Source organism: Pseudochaenichthys georgianus, chromosome 6 (genome assembly GCF_902827115.2).
Source record: "Pseudochaenichthys georgianus chromosome 6, fPseGeo1.2, whole genome shotgun sequence".
NCBI lineage: Eukaryota > Metazoa > Chordata > Actinopteri > Perciformes > Channichthyidae > Pseudochaenichthys > Pseudochaenichthys georgianus.
The window spans coordinates 36462844-36479790 of record NC_047508.1 but is presented as its reverse complement, the minus strand read 5'-3'; the positions used below and the strand labels follow the sequence as shown (position 1 = coordinate 36479790).

Sequence of the window (16947 nt, the reverse complement as noted above, 5' to 3'; positions counted from 1 at the left end):
AATGTGTGCTTTTAGTTGTGCAAGAAGAAAGATGATCCAGAAAAAAAGCAAGAATCTAGTTTCAAAAAATGTCATCCAATTGCCAAATAATCTGTTATTTTTGCAAAGTTCTTCATGAAATGCTCATTCGGTCAAACGTGAAGGAACCGGTAACACCGTCACATCACATACATGACCTGTTGCTGACTGATGCAGTAAATGCTCAGGTCAAGTGTTACTGAAAAGAAAGAGATTCCCAGAATGCATGCACAATGTAGGTTACGACTCTGACGGAGTAATTAAGGTCGTGTCGTGGTCTCAGACGTGAAGAAATGAAACGAGGTAACTGAGTTGGACAGCCCTGCCTCTGCCTCGGGGTCTGGAAGGCTCTCGTATCAGAGATGAAGGGATCGACGGCTCATCTGTAATCTTGTGATCGACTGAGGTCAAAGGAACATGGCTCCCTGCTGTGCTTTGGTCTCAGACATGCGTGATGAAGTGCGTGGCCTCTTTTCATCATCAAGTTAGGAGAGGAACACGGTGACTACACATACACTGTATACCTGCATTACTGTTGAGCATGTTCCTGACTACAACTGATTTTAAAGTTGAATACAAAATCAAGCTATGTGCACAATTTGAGAGTTGTGGCACAAACTGAAACCAAATGCTCCCTGGAACCTTAGCAGTAATTAAAATAACACTTTGTTTTAAATGCCATGTTTTCTCTAAACTGTTGTGACTAATTAAGCAACAATTATATTAAAGTGCAGTCATCCCAATGTCCAACCATTGAGTGTAAAAGGATATTCCTGATATTAGAAATACCAGTTTGACAGATAAATGTGTGCATATAATATATTTTTCTGTGAGTTTCAACCACGTTGTTTATCAGTGGATGGAGTTCGCCCTGTCGACACTCATACAGGTTACATTCTTTTGGGGTTTGAAAACTGAGCAAACCCCAAACCGTCCAAACATGAGATGCATTTGAAAACCACAATCTGTCATGCTCCATTTAGGATGCAGGAACATCGGAGGAAAGTATGTGTTTTTGCTTTTGTGTCATTGTCTTTATCAGTGATGACGAGGTTTGTAAAGTGGTGCTGTTGATGTTTTTTAAATCGTGGTTCAATACATAAGACTCTAACATGTAAGATAGTGATGGCAATTTTCCAGACCCCAAAATAAAGTCCAATCAACACGACAAAGTAAAAGGATATTCAACGTTTATTTAAATTGTAATGACATGAGAAACCGGAACCATCTTATATTTGACATTATTTGTCGACAAATTATTGTTGATAATTGTGTTTCACCACATGATAGATGGAAAGTGAGCTTCTAGTTTCTATACTTCTATAAGCAATGTGGGTTCATTACAATAGTTGGGTAGCTGTGCTGTCAAATGAAGTGTTTACTCTGAACCTGTCGTATTGACACGACAGGGAGTGTGCTATTTTTAGTTTTCAGGGCAGGGTTGTGGTGAATAGGCCATTGTGTAAGACTTCAATTAAAATCAATCATACTGAGAAAAGGTCTGCTCAGTCCACATCCTGACGGGTTTACAACCAGCAGGATGTGGACTGAGCAGACTTAGCTGGAGACGGAGGATCTCTGCCGCTTCATGACCAATTAGGATTATTAATGTAGGATCCTCCGTAGGGAAGAAATCATGACTAACTCTCACATCAACGTGTTGCCATATAGTCTCATTTATTTTTTATTATTCAAGACATTGCTTAATGAAATGGAGACATGCTACCAGTCTCTACGTAGTATCTCTAGACCAGTGCTTCTCAAAGTGTGGTCCGCGGACCAATGGTGGTCCGTGAGCGCCCCCTAGTGGTCCGTGAGTATATTAGTAAAATTTCACATTTGAAATACATTTATTTATTTAAGTTTTCCGCACTCTCGCGGGAATATCTCCGCAATGGAGCAAGCTTAAGTTTCACTTTCGATTGCATGATATAGCCCAGATAAACCCCTTCATCACACATGTTGCCACTTGTTTGTACCATTTTCAGGCGATTTGTAAAAAAACGATGTGTTTTGGGATATTTGTAGAGTTAGGTGGTCCGCGAGTGTTTTTTTATTGGTTAAGTGGTCCTTGGTATGAAAAAGTTTGAGAAACACTGCTCTAGACAGTTGTTTGTTGAAGTAAAACAGGAAATAATTCCACAAATATACACTCCAACAGAATAATACTTTTTGTTTCTGCATGCCCCGCTTCCTCTGCTCTAATTAAAAGTTTGAATAGGGCCACTGTAGTACTATAAAGGATGGTGTGGAGATTGCCTGGAGCATTATTTAGCAACATGTGCTTGTCCACAACCACAACAGCAGCTCTCAGCAGTGAACAGCCTAGGTGTCACAGTATGCAGTATTTCTGTGCTTGTTCTGTCCTCTCATACATGTGTCGGTCTCAAACTGAGATGTTTATGCAAATGGTGTTTATTTGCATATTTTACTGTGCCGTCATCATTTATCGTAAAAAAAGAACTGCTGTTATAAATGAGAAACTTGTGTCGTCCTAAGAACAGATTAAAGGTCACAGCTCAAAGTGTTTAAAAGGACATTGAAGACCTAAAATAAACTGTATTGGTGTATCATCTAGCGAGGCACACTAACCTTTGTTAACGTTTAGAGCAGTGGCGCTCAACCTTTTTACACCGAGTACCACCTGAGGAAAGAGTTGGCTCTCCGAGTACCACCACATGACCAATGCTAAAATACAGTCTATGCAGAGTGCATGCAGGACTCGGACGCAAAATGTATTCATAATAACATCATTTGTGTGGGTAATGTCCGCAGTAATGACTCTTACATGTCTAATATGTGTAATGTGTGTAATGTGTGTAATGTGTACTTGTAAAGTGCTTTGAGCACCTGTAAAAGCGCTCTAATAAAAAATGTAATGCATTATTATTATTATTATTATTTTATTATCATTTATTGTCAGCTACATGTACAAAGGGCAGTCTCTCGCTCTTGCTCTGTCTGTCTCTCTGTCTCTCTCTGTCTCTCTCTTTCTCTCATATCACTCACTCACACACACACACACACACACACACACACACACACACACACACACACACACACACACACACACACACACACACACACACACACACACACACACACACACACACACACACACACACACACACACACACACACACACCACAAGTGAGAATATAAAGAACAAAATAATAACTTGTTCTCACACAACAAATGTCAACTGTACACACATGTTATTTCCTGGACCCATACCAAAGTGTGAATGTAGGCTTCCTGCAACAACCTACATTGTAACAGAAAATGTCCGATTGGGAAGTTCCACAATAATAATGATGAAGCCTCCAGGAGCAGATGAGCCTAGGGCTAATAGCTCATCTTCAGTCTGCTGATGTTTGCTATTGCCATTTCTGTGGTGGCAAAGTAAAAGAGAAAAGAAAAAAGACAACAATTAATACAAGTGTGTGCTTTTTCCGCTTTTGACCTCGGTCACAGCCTTCTCTCCATTCTTTGAGCACATGCCTTCTTCCTGAGTCACTCCTCTCGTCCATCACAGCGCTGTGACTGTGCATCACTTTTATGTTGTGGAGCCTGCGCTTGTGCTCGGTTGATGACTGTCCTCCTCCTAATTCACGTGTTCACTTTCGCTGGTAATATTCTTCTCGCGTCGTCATTAGCAACGCCAGAAATATATAAAAAAAATGTTTTTGTTTCTCAATCTAAAAACAACAATAGCCTATTAGAACTTATTTAAACCACAGTTTCAATTATCTCAAGCTTATTTTCATTCGTTGATAGTTTGATTTATTTTGTAATTAATGTTATTCAATCAAGCCTCAAACTGATGGCACTCGTCCCTATAGCCTGTTTTACATTGAAGTTGTCTGTTGTCTTACCACCTCGTGCAGTAATAATAATAATAATTCCTTACATTTATTATAGCGCATTATCAATGACTCAAAGCACTTTACATATACACACATTGCACATCATACATGCAATGGACAGATACTGTGGACAATACCCACAGGAGTCTCACCTTCCCTTGTTGTGTTCTGCTATCCCCTCTCTGTCTAGGGTGATCAATGCAGGAAAGAGTGCGTTGAATGAGGACCAGGCCTGCTGCGAGGTGCTGGTGGTCAAACGGAGACCCTCAGGATGCTCCACACCCAACCGGACCTCCCTGGCCCGCAGGAGGTCTTCCCTGCCAAACGGAGAGGGTCTGAGCCCCCGGGACTGCAATGTGAGTCGAACTAAAACGTCTGTTTCCAAACAACAAATATCCTCCTTTCCATCGTCTTTCACTGGGATTTTTTATTCAGCAGACACATTTTTGTTTTACTTTTATGCATGCACCACGACATCAAGTCAAATTCCTCGTACGTGTCACGTAATAAACCTGTTTCTGATTTCTGATTTTAACATAACAGGAATTCATGAGATAAAACTTGAGGGACAAATGCCAACTTTTCTGAGCCATCTTTTTGATATCTTGTTAGTACTGTACATAGACTAAGATCCTTGACGTTCAAGCATTTGTTCACCATGAAATCCAGGGTAATGGTGGCTGTAGTCCTTGCTGTTGGGACGCAGTGTTCCCTCCTCCCGTCCCATCAGCAGTTTATTGGTTGCGTACACACAGCGTCCTTTACACATCACAGCCTCGGCCTTCAGCTCTCAACAGCCAGGTGAAAGCAAGTAAAGCTTTTAAGTTAGACCAAAAAACCATATATACAAAGGTATTGTGAATCTAAACGGCACTGTTTTTGCCACACTCTATCCAGCTATGACAATGGCTACTCTGTCAATTTTCTGATACTAACCTGAAAAAGCGTAGAAATAACTGGACACTGATCTCCTGTTGTTCGATTTGTCTTCCGGGTCGACATGCACTCAGAGATTTCTGTTTTCCCTCACTGCCCTTTATCTCTAACCGGTTATACCGAGCACTTTGTCATTTCATTTTCCACAGGCAAAAGATATCTATATTAGGTAATACTGCAGATAACATGTCCCCTTAGCCCACCAGTACTTTACTTAGACCCAGCCAGAGCCTACAGCCAAACTCATGCACAGTACCTCATGACTCACTACTGCAGGAGGTACTGGACTATACAAGTCAAGCCTTTCTAGTGCTATTGCTTGCTTGCACTACTGTATATTTAGAAATAATAATATACATTAGACTTGTATAGCGCTTCTCAAGAAACTCAAAGACGCTTTGACAGAGAATAAAAAAAACAATAAAAACAAAACAAGAGATAAACAGAAAATAGGTGGGGGGGGGTGTCAGTAGTGTTGAATGCAGTGTTGAACAGCTGGGTTTGAATGTGGTGGGAGGAAGAATCTCTGATGGATTGGGGGTAGTGAGTTCCAGAGGTGGGTGCAGCAACGGAGAAGGCTCTGTCGCCCAGGACTTGAGGTTGGTCCGGGTGGGGGTTGGGGGGTGGGGGGCAGGAGGTTGGCAGGAGCAGAGCGGAGGGGAGCGTAGTGGGAGTGTGTCAGTGGAGGAGGTCAGTCAGGTAGGGATGGGGGTCAGGTTATGGAGGTCTTTGTATGTCATCAGGAGGATTTTGTACTGAATTCTCTGGGAGATTGTTTTAAATGTTGGACTTAAATGCATCAATCTGGTTCACTTTGAGGGGGAACAATAAAGAGAGAGACTACACCCACATGAAACAGAACTGTATACATTTACATCATAAAATCATAAAAACATGGCCATAACCAATAACATACCATATCCAATATGAAAACACATTGAAACTTGTTTACTTATTTGTTTTTGGTTCATTTATAGTTGTGAGTGTCTGGGCTCCTGAACCAGCCTCACCTGTCTCCCCCTTCTCTTCTTTGAGGCAGCAGCAAAGACTAGTTTTAGCTCTCAACAAGTTTTTAAAGTTTATCTTATATTTTTTCACCTAGTTAACATTTTTTTTATTATTATTCATGCATATTTTACTAATCACTCCCCCCTCAAATGGAAATATGTGTTTACATTACATGATGGTGACCAAACCGTGAGTCCCACTGAGAACTAAGTTAACTATCTAAAACACTCAGAGTCCTTTACCTCACCTGAGCTGAGGTTATCAGTCTCTCAGTCTGACAGGAGAGGACTCTCCTCCACCTTGTTGTTGAAACAGCTCCTTATATCCGTTAGCGCAGCTAGCTAGCACCAGATGCTAACAACAACAATAGCCTACACGTAACCGGTGCACGCGCTTTCTCTCTCTCGCTCGCTCGCGCCACACATACACACACACCCTCCCGAGCTTGAATGACACACAGAGACCAATCGATCGAGGGCATTAGTGTATGGTCTGTATGAAAGTGGCCATGTCGGCAGGCCACATCATGTAGACAGCCTCACCCTCTGTGAGGCAGAGTCAGACCCACATTTGCGCAGCGTTGCGTTCACAATACATACATAAAAGAATTCCTCAGGCCAGCAGGCCACTTGGCAGGCCAGTCCCGGCCTGGTGTTAAGGCCTCGTGAGATGTGTGCAATAGCAACTCTATGTCCAGACTTTCATTATGTGTGATTTATTACTTAAAAGAGAGTCAAATATGTATCCGAACAGACTGGAACAAGCATGGCCATTTGCTCCAGGAGGAGGGCTGAAGATCATAGAGTTGTTGCATTTCGTAAAGCATTCCTATTGAACTCCTACAATATTTAATCCCATTTTATTATTTCAATCGTCTTTATGCTTAAACTTTGGATAATGCGTTAGCCCGAAACACCTGGACCATGCCGTTTCTGTTGTGGCAGCTGTACTCGGGGCTAAAGTCTTTGGAACATCTTCTTGAACAAGGCTTTCTATATTTCTGGTCACTGATATTACATTACATGTATGTAAGCCGCTTTATCCAAAGCGGCTTTACATACATTCAGTACTGTGGACAATCCCCAATTTTGGGGTGAGGTGAAGTGTCTCGCCCAGGGACACAACGCCATGCTGACTGCAGTGGGGCTTGAACTTGCTATCCCTGTGTAAGGGAAACTTCTGCAGCATGGAGAGTCAGGACTCAGAGAGACACGAGGAGAGTTGGAGCTTTGAGGTCAAACCTGGTAGTTTATTACAAGTCAACGGCCGGAGAATTCACATCACAAGTCACAGCAAGGGTTCTGACTGCACGGGTGGGTGCAATGGCAATTCTGATTAACTAGTTTTACAGGAGAGTTAATGAGCATATTGGGGGGGGGGGGGCGTAAACATCTGTGGAGCTTAGAAAGCCACAGCCGTTAAACCATTTCGTGACCGAGAGTTGAACTGGTTTCAAGATAGCTGGAGCCTCCCATTCCTTAAGAGAGATTAACAGAGCCAGGGTTGGTCGTAAATGTCAACAGGCAATAAGGTTAAATATCTTAGGAGTAAGGAAGAAGTATTCCCTCACACCCTGATTCTAAGTCAGCACACTATCCATGAGCCACAGCCTCCATATCCTGTATGTGTAGTTCCCAACCTGTTTGGGTTGTGGCCTTTTACCCACCATCAATGTGTTACCCTGCCTAAGGTGTTATTTATACGGTTCATCCTTTCAAGTAAGGAACCACAGCAGTCCATCATAATGTTGTAAGGATAAATAATTACATTATAATCTTTTATCATTTTGGATGATGAGTCATTACTTTTCATTCCTTTTGATAACAAGAAATATACTCATTCAAACCACACCTTGGAGTTATCAGAAACTTGACTTGCATTCATTTAGAAATGCTAATTGAACCTTGACATATTTGATTGGCTGTTATCATCTTCTGACAGTGAGGTATATTATTTAGGAACCATGTGATGACCCTTTCTGGTGACTATAAAATGTGAAGCACGGCTAGTATTCTCAACGGACAGACATAATGATCATTCACACTCTGGATGAGGTTGCTTTATTAAACTAAAAATGAATTTCCAGTGTTGAGTTAGGGGATGAGGGTGAATGAAGGTCTTACCAAACTCCTCCACCCACTCCTCCATTGAAGTGCTCAATGTGTCACAGTCTAATGTCTGTCTGACTCTTACCTGTCTCCAGGACAGCTCTGAAGAGTTAACGCTCCACTACTGGGCGATGTTCGATGGCCACGCAGGCTCCGGGGTGGCTGTGATGGCTTCCCGCCTCCTGCATCACCACGTGGCCCTGCACCTTCAGGAGGTGTTGGAGATCATCTGCACTCCCAACCTGCTGCCCCCTACGTGCCTGGGGGAGGAGCCTATCAATCACCACCTCACCCCGACGTCCCAGCGCGCCCTCACCCGGGCCGCCTCGCTCCGCGGCGCCGCAGGGGCTCCGGGCTCGCCCAGCACCCCCCCCACACGCTTCTTTACGGAGAAGAAGGTTTCACACGAGAGCCTGGTGGCGGAGCCATCGAGAACGCTTTCAAAGACATGGTAAGAGGCGTGGTGTGAAGTAGAAGTCGCTAAGTGTTTAATCGTACGTGTTGACCTTTCAATGTGCAGTGAAAATACCACACATGGATGTTGTAGAGACTTTCCCTTGTTCCTCGTGTGCTGCTTTACAGTAGATAGTGAATTCCTATAGTTCCCAGAATAACAATGGACTTCCCCCCAAATCGTGTCAAACTCGCCGGGGAAGTAGTTACTTCACCATCGATGGTTTATATGTGTATATGAAGAGAAGTCCTGTCCCTTTTGCTAAAGCATAAATCAAAGCTTCCCATCGGCTTTGCTTGAAAACAGCTAGTAGTTGTTGCACAATGAATATAACAAGTACACCGTGTTAATCTGGTGTAGACTGTTGCAAGATTGTTGCACAGCATTCTCAACACACAAAACCAGTGAAATCACACTCTATTTCATGAGAATTTAAAACTATCCCTTGTAGACTTAATATCTCTGTTTCCATTTATTTTACTCTTTGATAAACCAAATGATATCACAACATCAATTAGACAATCCCCGCCACCAATACAAATTAAAACATAAACTAATGATAACAAAATAAAACCTAAATTTACACAGCATGCTTCCTCACAGTGTTAAAAGTGCTTTACAATAGATAAAAAAACAACTTATACATAATAAGATATCCTATAGGTGAATACATCAATTGGCATGAATTCCTAATGAGAGATTCAAAAGCGCTGATATATTGAGCAAGCCGGTGAATTGTTCCAGAGTTTTGGGGCCAGGACCTTCAAAAGCCTGAAAGTATATATCAAACAAAACATGATTGTCTAATTGTTATTACAGCAACCAACCCACATTAAAGTATGAACATGTAATACCCAAGAAATAGATTTGATGTCAGACCAGCATTGTGAAGGTATCAGTCAGATAACACACACAAGCCACCTGGCCTTGCTTTAAGTGGATTCGGAAACTTTCCTCATGCAGAGGCACAAGAGATTGATACCAGAGCCAATGAAAACAGAGCAGGGTTGAGAAAGAGTTTGAGAGATTACAAGTCACTCTCCTTCTCTTGAAATCCCTGTGGTTTCTAACATTAGTAAATCATAGATTGCTATGGGACAGTGCCTGAGAGTAAATATAAACAAGTAAACAAACTTTAATTGTTGTTTACAACCGAAGCAAAGGCAAGTTTATTTATATAGAACCTTTCAACACAAGGCAATTCAAAGTGCTTACAACAAGGAAAGACATTAAGAGACAAAACGCTCCTCTCAAATGAAAGACAAATTGTTTGTTAATATACAAATAGCCTATTCTCGCATAACCATGTGATTAAAACGAGAGTTAACTTGTTATTAGTTATACTAACTAAAGGACTGGCTTATGTAAAGCCAGTTGAGTAGCACTTGAAATGCTTGGCTCTATGAAGCCTGATGTACTTTATGATTCTGTTTTCTTCAAGGTTGTGTCTTCCTGGTCGAATGCACTTATTGTAAGTCGCTTTGGATAAAAGCGTCAGCTAAATGCAATGTAATGTAATGTAATGTAATCAAATACCTACAAACAATACAGACTTCAATCAAATATATTATAATAGCGTAATATAGACACTAATTTATCTCCCACTAATGCTTGACCCAGGTCTGCAGAGCACAACGTCTTTACACATTGTTATCGGTGAGATCATTTGGGGAGGTACAATGTTAGCTTGATAGAGGGCAGTGCAGCTCAACACAACATCCATTTCTCAGTACAGCTGGTGTTTACACATCTTCACCACTAGGTGGCAGTGTGCAATCACCTGTTCTTACCAAACGTCTTGGCCATTAAAGAGGAACATTTGTATTGGGGCACGTATGGCTTGTGTAGGTGTACTTAATGGTCGTATAAGGATCAGTTAATCAATGTCAAAAGGAGTAATCTGGTTAATGATGAGGGTTTTTTTCACCCGGTCACAAGGATTGGGTTTTGTGAAATACAGTTGCCCATTTCTTTACGTCATATGGCAGGATTTTGAAATGATGATCCAGCTTTACACTATGAAGTTGGTGCATAATCTGTCTTTAAAATGTTTCTTTGCTGCTCCACTCTCTCTATCTTTTTCGTTGTCAGAGACATGTGTGTCCACATCTCCCAGCAATCAGAAAACATCTATGTCTCACTCTGCTTCCCGTCTCACTCTCACGTGTCTCTCTGGCTTTGAGTCTGCACTCTTTACCCTCCGTGTCCTCTCTCTTTCTTAAAGGGAAATCCACAATTTCAAACATTGCAGTTGATGTCACGGTGTCCACGAAGCACTGAAGCTACACAACTCTCTACCAGTAGTCTAGAGGGTTTCTTCAGGAAGCTATGTATTAAAGCATATGCATGTAGAATGGATTTCCAGTTGATTGCATTCATAGTGCGTTACGTATTGTATTCAGAGACCAGAGATGAGAACATAAGGGTATAACCACCTGAAATAACCATATCTACTCTCCTCGTAAGTAATCATTGTTTATGTATTAGATGCAATCACATTCACATGGTACACAATGAATCTTAGAACTGTTGATAAGTTGCTACCAAAAAGTCAATGTTGTCATAATCTCCCCCCCAAAGTCCTCCAGTCTTAACAAAGTCTAATGAAGCTCATTCGTTACGATCAAAGGAAGTGTCAGCAACATTTGGGAAGGTTTGGTATGACTCTCAATCTTTGTCTCAGAGTTCACAGAGTCTCCGTATCTTATCAGAAGGATCCGCCTTTAATTCTCCTCTGACCGACTCACTGCATTCCTGTGGGAGCGGCCTGTGTGTGTGTGGTGTGTGTGTGTGTGTGTGTGTGTGTGTGTGTGGTGTGTGTGGTGTGTGTGTGTGTGTGTGTGTGTGTGTGTGTGTGTGTGTGTGTGTGTGTGTGTGTGTGGTGTGTGTGTGTGTGTGTGTGTGTGTGTGTGTGTGTGTGTGTGTGTGTGTGTGTGTGTGTGTGTGTGTGTGTGTGTGTGTGTGTGTGTGTGTTGTGTGTGTGTGTGTGTGTGTGTGTGTGTGTGTGTGTGTGTGTGTGTGTGTGAGTAGCTTGGATTCTACTGAGGACATATTATGCTAGTTTCCAGGTACCATAACTGTATTTTCCGCTCCGAGACAAAGGCTTATAAGTCAAGCTGTTGGTTACAGAAAACGAGGAGATGACATCACTAGCCTTTTTAGATCCTCTTTATTTTAAAACATGTATTTGTGGCATTGGTACGTGTATTCTCAGGTACTGAGATTTAATCACTATCTCAGTATTTTAGGACTTTCATAATGATGTGAGCATTAATTTAACATTTTGGGGAAATGTACTACTTGGCTTTTTTTGGTATTCACGAGCCACATAGTAGTGCCAGGAAAACAGCTAGCATGACTAGCCGTCAAGCTCAGTATTAACCAAGTATGACAAATCTTGTTTGTATATTCTGTATAAAAAATGTGCAGAAAAACAGGCGATGAAATACTCATGCAACTCTTTGTAAAAACGACAACTGTTCACACCATGCTGTTTGGGCATATTTTGTTATCTTAAACAGAGCCAGGCTAGGCTAACTTCCTGTCTGTGGTAACATCATTTGTCACATTCACTTTCCCATCTTACTCTTGACAAGAAAGCCAAAAAGATGACTTCTCAAAATCACAAACTATATCAAGTTGCCTTGAGACTTATTATGGGCATATTCATGAACACTAAAAAGACCCATCCTACTTCTACTTCCAGTATGCTACGCTACCGCTACCTGCTTGAGCCACAGACCTCAGTGTTATCGATCTTCTCTCGCGCAGACAGAATGTGTATTTCCCAAAATGTTAAACTTTTGTATTTGAGCATGAGATACGACTTCAGGAAATGAAGGTTTACTCAATATAATGTTTCAACATTTCTGTGTTAGTCAGGAGTCATCCAGAGTAGTTTAACCGTCCATAATCTTTCTATATGTATTGATATTTTGTATCTCAGATCTTATTCGATGCAAAGTGGGTTATCACCAGGTGTGTGACTGTTAGTGTGTTCAGCGGGTTATTAATGCTCTATATTAAAGGAGCATTGGCAGAAGAATTAGCCCGAAGGTCCTGCTTGCCTTCAAAAACAACTGATGTGCCACTAATCTAACTAATCGGTTAAAATGATTAATTCCCTTAATTACCCGTCTCACAGTCCGTCACCAGAGTTATCCATCACATCTGATGTTTCACATGTTTCTCTGCCAGCTCTGCTCTCCGTTATCTTCTCCTGGCCTAGTAGCTCCAGGCTCTCATTGATTGAACACATCAGGAAGAGGTAGTGTTTGGCCGGACCTGTAGCTCATCGGTACAACTCAACTCAACTCAGCTTTGGCCAATAAAGTCAAACCATCTTGTTCAGCGAGAAAACTTTTTTGAACTTTGCTGTGAAGATAATGGCCTTCATGACAATATGTTGAATAACATGGCTACTACTGCATCTATGAAACCTTATTATGTCAATTGTATTGAAATATGTTTTCTTAAATGGTCAAACACATAACTTAGCGGTGTTTTAGGATGTTTATAAAAGGTCATACACAAACGACATGATTGGTTGTTTGGATGAGAGTGTGTTCTCAAGGTTCTGTTATGTGCTGCTCAATCCTTTGTGGTCTGTTTTTTAAGTATACTTTGGTGTGTCACTGCTTTTAAAAATTCAATTAGGTTTAAGTGGAGTATAATTATTTAACTAAATCCAATCCATTTTATTTCTATAGCACATTTAAAACAACAGAGTTGAACAAAGTGCTAAACAAAAACAAAGCATAAATACATAAAAAACAGACGGGACATGAAACAAATGTAAAACACGAGACAATGAAACCAGATCAGAAGCCACAGGCTGAGAAACTCTCCTACATCACTTAAAAACAATACAAAACACTAGTAAGATAAAAACCCCAATTGAGAAGCACACGTGTCACCTGGCCTGTAAAAGCCAGGGAAAAGAAGTGGTTTTTTTTAACGAGATTTAAAAACAGGCAGAGTTGGAGCAAGTCTAACCTGGAGGGGCAATTTGTTCCTAATATATAATTAGGTTGCCCTTAGATTAGATTTTCCTTTTTAATTATAGGGTGATTACTTACAGACAATATATTACATTTGAAGAAGGGAAGAAAACATTTAGCCTATCTGCCTTCCGGTTATTTAGCTCAGTTGTCAGATGTTTCCTCGCGGAAGTGGAGAGGAGAAAAGTGTAGATGTTTATGCGGGCGCTTTCATTATTGAAGACTTTGCCTGCAGCAAAGCGTATTGGATACAGGGAGAATAAATATGTATGGTTCGCAATGGATTTATAATTAATTCAGGGTGAAGGACACATTTGTTCCCCCCTTCCCAACACACACACATTTCTGCAAATATTCAGAATACTCACAACCCAAAAAAACCTGCTACTTCTGTCCAAAAAGTCTTCATAAAATACAAAACACTCACATTCAAAGTCATACACATATCTGGTTTATGCACACACACATGCAACACCTTCTACACACACATGCATTCCTGTCTCCTGTCAGAGAAACGCATACACTACAAACACACACACATTCACAGTTGTAATCAGATGGAGGTCGACTCGTCGGCAGTGGAGCAGAAGGCGACATGCTTTAGTTGGTTTAGCATTCCTCTTGGGACGACATGTGAGGGAAGGCCTCGCTGCAAATGTGTTTGCCAACATCTTTCTTCCCGCTCCCTGTGTGGAAGGTGACGGAGGAAGGCGCTGGAGGGGACGTCCATTTCCTCGGGATAACTTCATACTTCTGTTTGCCATTGAAGACCTCTCAGTATAGCAACATTAAAGGGTTAAACCAAGTGTGAGCAGCTTGGTTCAAATGTATGTTGGCATTTTGATTAATTCGCTGACAGGTTAATCATTCATCTAATTAATTAACTGTTAGCATGGGATTTTTCAAATCATTTTTTTTTTGTTTAATTAGCAATAAATTAATATGAGCTAATTAACTGGTGTAATAACCAGCGGCCCCTCCTAACTTTCTTTCCTATCCTTTTGGTTTCCATTCTGGTTTTTGTATTGCTTTTGATGGATGAATTCATTACGGTGCTATAATTGATAATAGTATCATGGTGTTTTTTAAGTATTCTGGCATTATTTGAGTCAGAATGAGGTTCTTTGTGCCACAGCGTGATAGGAAAACGTTTTTGTAGTCTGTTATGATTAGAAACATAACTGCGTGGCAGAGGATGTGGTTGTGACCTCATCAGAGGATTCATTTGTATGTGTGTTTGTATTTAGGATGTGCAAATAGAGAAGGAGAAGGCCGTCTACAACATCTCAGGGGGCTGCACTGCTCTGGTGGTCGTCTATATGCTCGGGAAGCTCTACGTTGCTAACGCTGGGGACAGCAGGTGAGAGACACATGCACAAATGAAGGGGAACTTTTCTATGACACACAATGGCTTTATCTCTTTCTGTCGGTCACCTTCTCGTGCCCTGCAGCCAGGAGGAGCAACAGTGTCCCGCCTCAAATAAACCGTTTTGTTTTGTCTCCCCCTCTTCCTCAGAGCTATCATTATCCGGGCAGGGGAAGTCATCCCCATGTCAGCAGAGTTCACACCCGAGTCAGAGAGACAGCGACTGCAGTTCCTGGTAAGAAATAACCTTTTTCTGCTCCTTCCTAGTGAGCACAGCTGTCCGATATTAGCAGAGCTGACCTTCCCTGCTCTGTCTCTTCCACTGCCTGCTCTCTTTGTCTGCTTAATAGACTGTGGAATTGTTTTTCCTATGCCGTGGGTATGTCAATTTTCTTTTTCTGTTTTTTATTTTTCATATCAAGGCCTACATGCAGCCCCACTTATTAGGGAACGAGTTTACACATCTGGAGTTCCCGAGGAGAGTCCAGAAAAAGGAGGTGGGGAAGAGGATGCTGTACCGTGACTTCACCATGTCAGGATGGTGGGTCTATTGATTCTTCACTGATTTAGATTGATGCTAATGCTCAAGGCACACAGCATGTACACTGTGATGATGATCCTACATTGTTTTTTATTACCCTTTTTATTTTTTACCCAAATATTTACAACCTTTATGTAAAAAATAATTTCAGCTTCTTATCCTCATATAAACATGCAGTACATTACTTTGCAATTATCTACCTGTGGGCGATTTACTGTAATGGGCCCCTTAAGAAATTGCCAATAATAGTGATTTCTACCCCATTGAGTGTGCAGCACTCTAAAGCCGCTCAAGGCTCCACTCTGAGTAGGAGGCCAAGCAGTGGCCTTGACATTTCTGCTTCTGTGTGTGAAAGGCATTTGAGAAGGAATATGTGGGCATAGCAAGGACATCTATTATTCTTTCTGCAGAGAGAGAGAGAGAGAGAGAGAGAGAGATTAAAAAAGGTCAAAAAAGGTCAAAGACATTTAGGAAAATGTGTGAGAAGGAAGAAAAGCGAGAGAACGTGCTGTACGGACTGAGATACCGATGGAAATGTGAAGGGAGAGAAAAGATGGCGGAGGAAACGGGATCTTAGAGAAAGATTTCATGGGCAGCTCCAGGTGTCTTCGAAGTAGCAAAGTGTTATATATAACGTTTATAGTCTTATAGTAAGTTGCAAACTTTGCTACGGTTACCTGTGTCGCAACTTTGGGCAGAAAACCCCTCCTTGAGATAAAGGTCCGGTATTGATGTACTTAAGGAAAGTAAGGATTGTTGTAAAAAGTGTATTATGTACAGTTCTTAAATATCTAGACTGTATACTTCTTCTACTCCAATACATATCACAAGGAAGTTTTTTTATTTTTGAGCAGTAGATCACATTATAATAATCGAAATCTGCAAAGTAGCCGATAGAATACATGTAGTGTAATAAAAAATGCATTTGCCTCCAATATGTAGTGGATTAAAAGTATGAAGTAGTATAATCAATATACTCGAGTGAAGAACAAGTACCTCAAACCTTTACTTTTACTGTACTTAAGTAGATTATCCTTCGTTACAATCCACCACTCGGTGTTTAGTGTCCTGTAACTTTGTGTAGTCGTGTTACCACTGACAGGTCTCTCTTGAAAATTAAGGCTAAATAAAAACCACTGATTTACTGCATGAAGATTTCTCAGGGATAGTTGAAAGGTGAGTGAGGAGAGATGACACCTGCGTGCAGATGTGTTTAGCGGCGCCGCTCGGCTCAGCGGATGTAGGTCAGTCGGCCGCTGTGTTCCTAATGGGGCCCAGAACTCGTGCCCGCTGACAGCCTGTGATGTATTTTTAATCAGGTTCTACCCATAACCCAGTTCTGCTCGCTTCACCCGGACTAAGTCTGGGTCTTAAATTAGCACCCGGCGCTGCGGACTCCTCTGATGTACGCGAGTGTGACATCACCGTGTCATCTTGTATAGGTGCAGTTCAGACGCTCTATACGCGCAGAGGATCTTTTTTTAAAGCCTCTGTAGCTTTCCATGAACACTCTCCTGTCAGCGTGTGCCCACATGCTGCGTGCTGTGTGGGTGTATTCTGACATCGACATCCCTCAAAGGCATCCATGATCAAGGCCACAGTGTAATGAAGGCATACAGGCCTGCAGCCCACCTCTCCGTCTCCCTCCCT

General features: G+C 41.6%; 1 protein-coding gene across 1 annotated transcript in view; it reads left to right on the top strand.

Annotated features, from left to right (window-relative positions):
- Positions 1-16947, top strand: part of ppm1h (protein phosphatase, Mg2+/Mn2+ dependent, 1H) — a 32145-nt gene that overhangs the window by 6485 nt on the left and 8713 nt on the right. Inside the window, 6 exon segments of the mRNA XM_034085432.2 lie at positions 4075-4240; positions 8032-8353; positions 8356-8387; positions 14638-14750; positions 14907-14991; positions 15179-15297. Of these exon segments, the coding sequence (XP_033941323.1) occupies positions 4075-4240; positions 8032-8353; positions 8356-8387; positions 14638-14750; positions 14907-14991; positions 15179-15297 (837 nt within the window).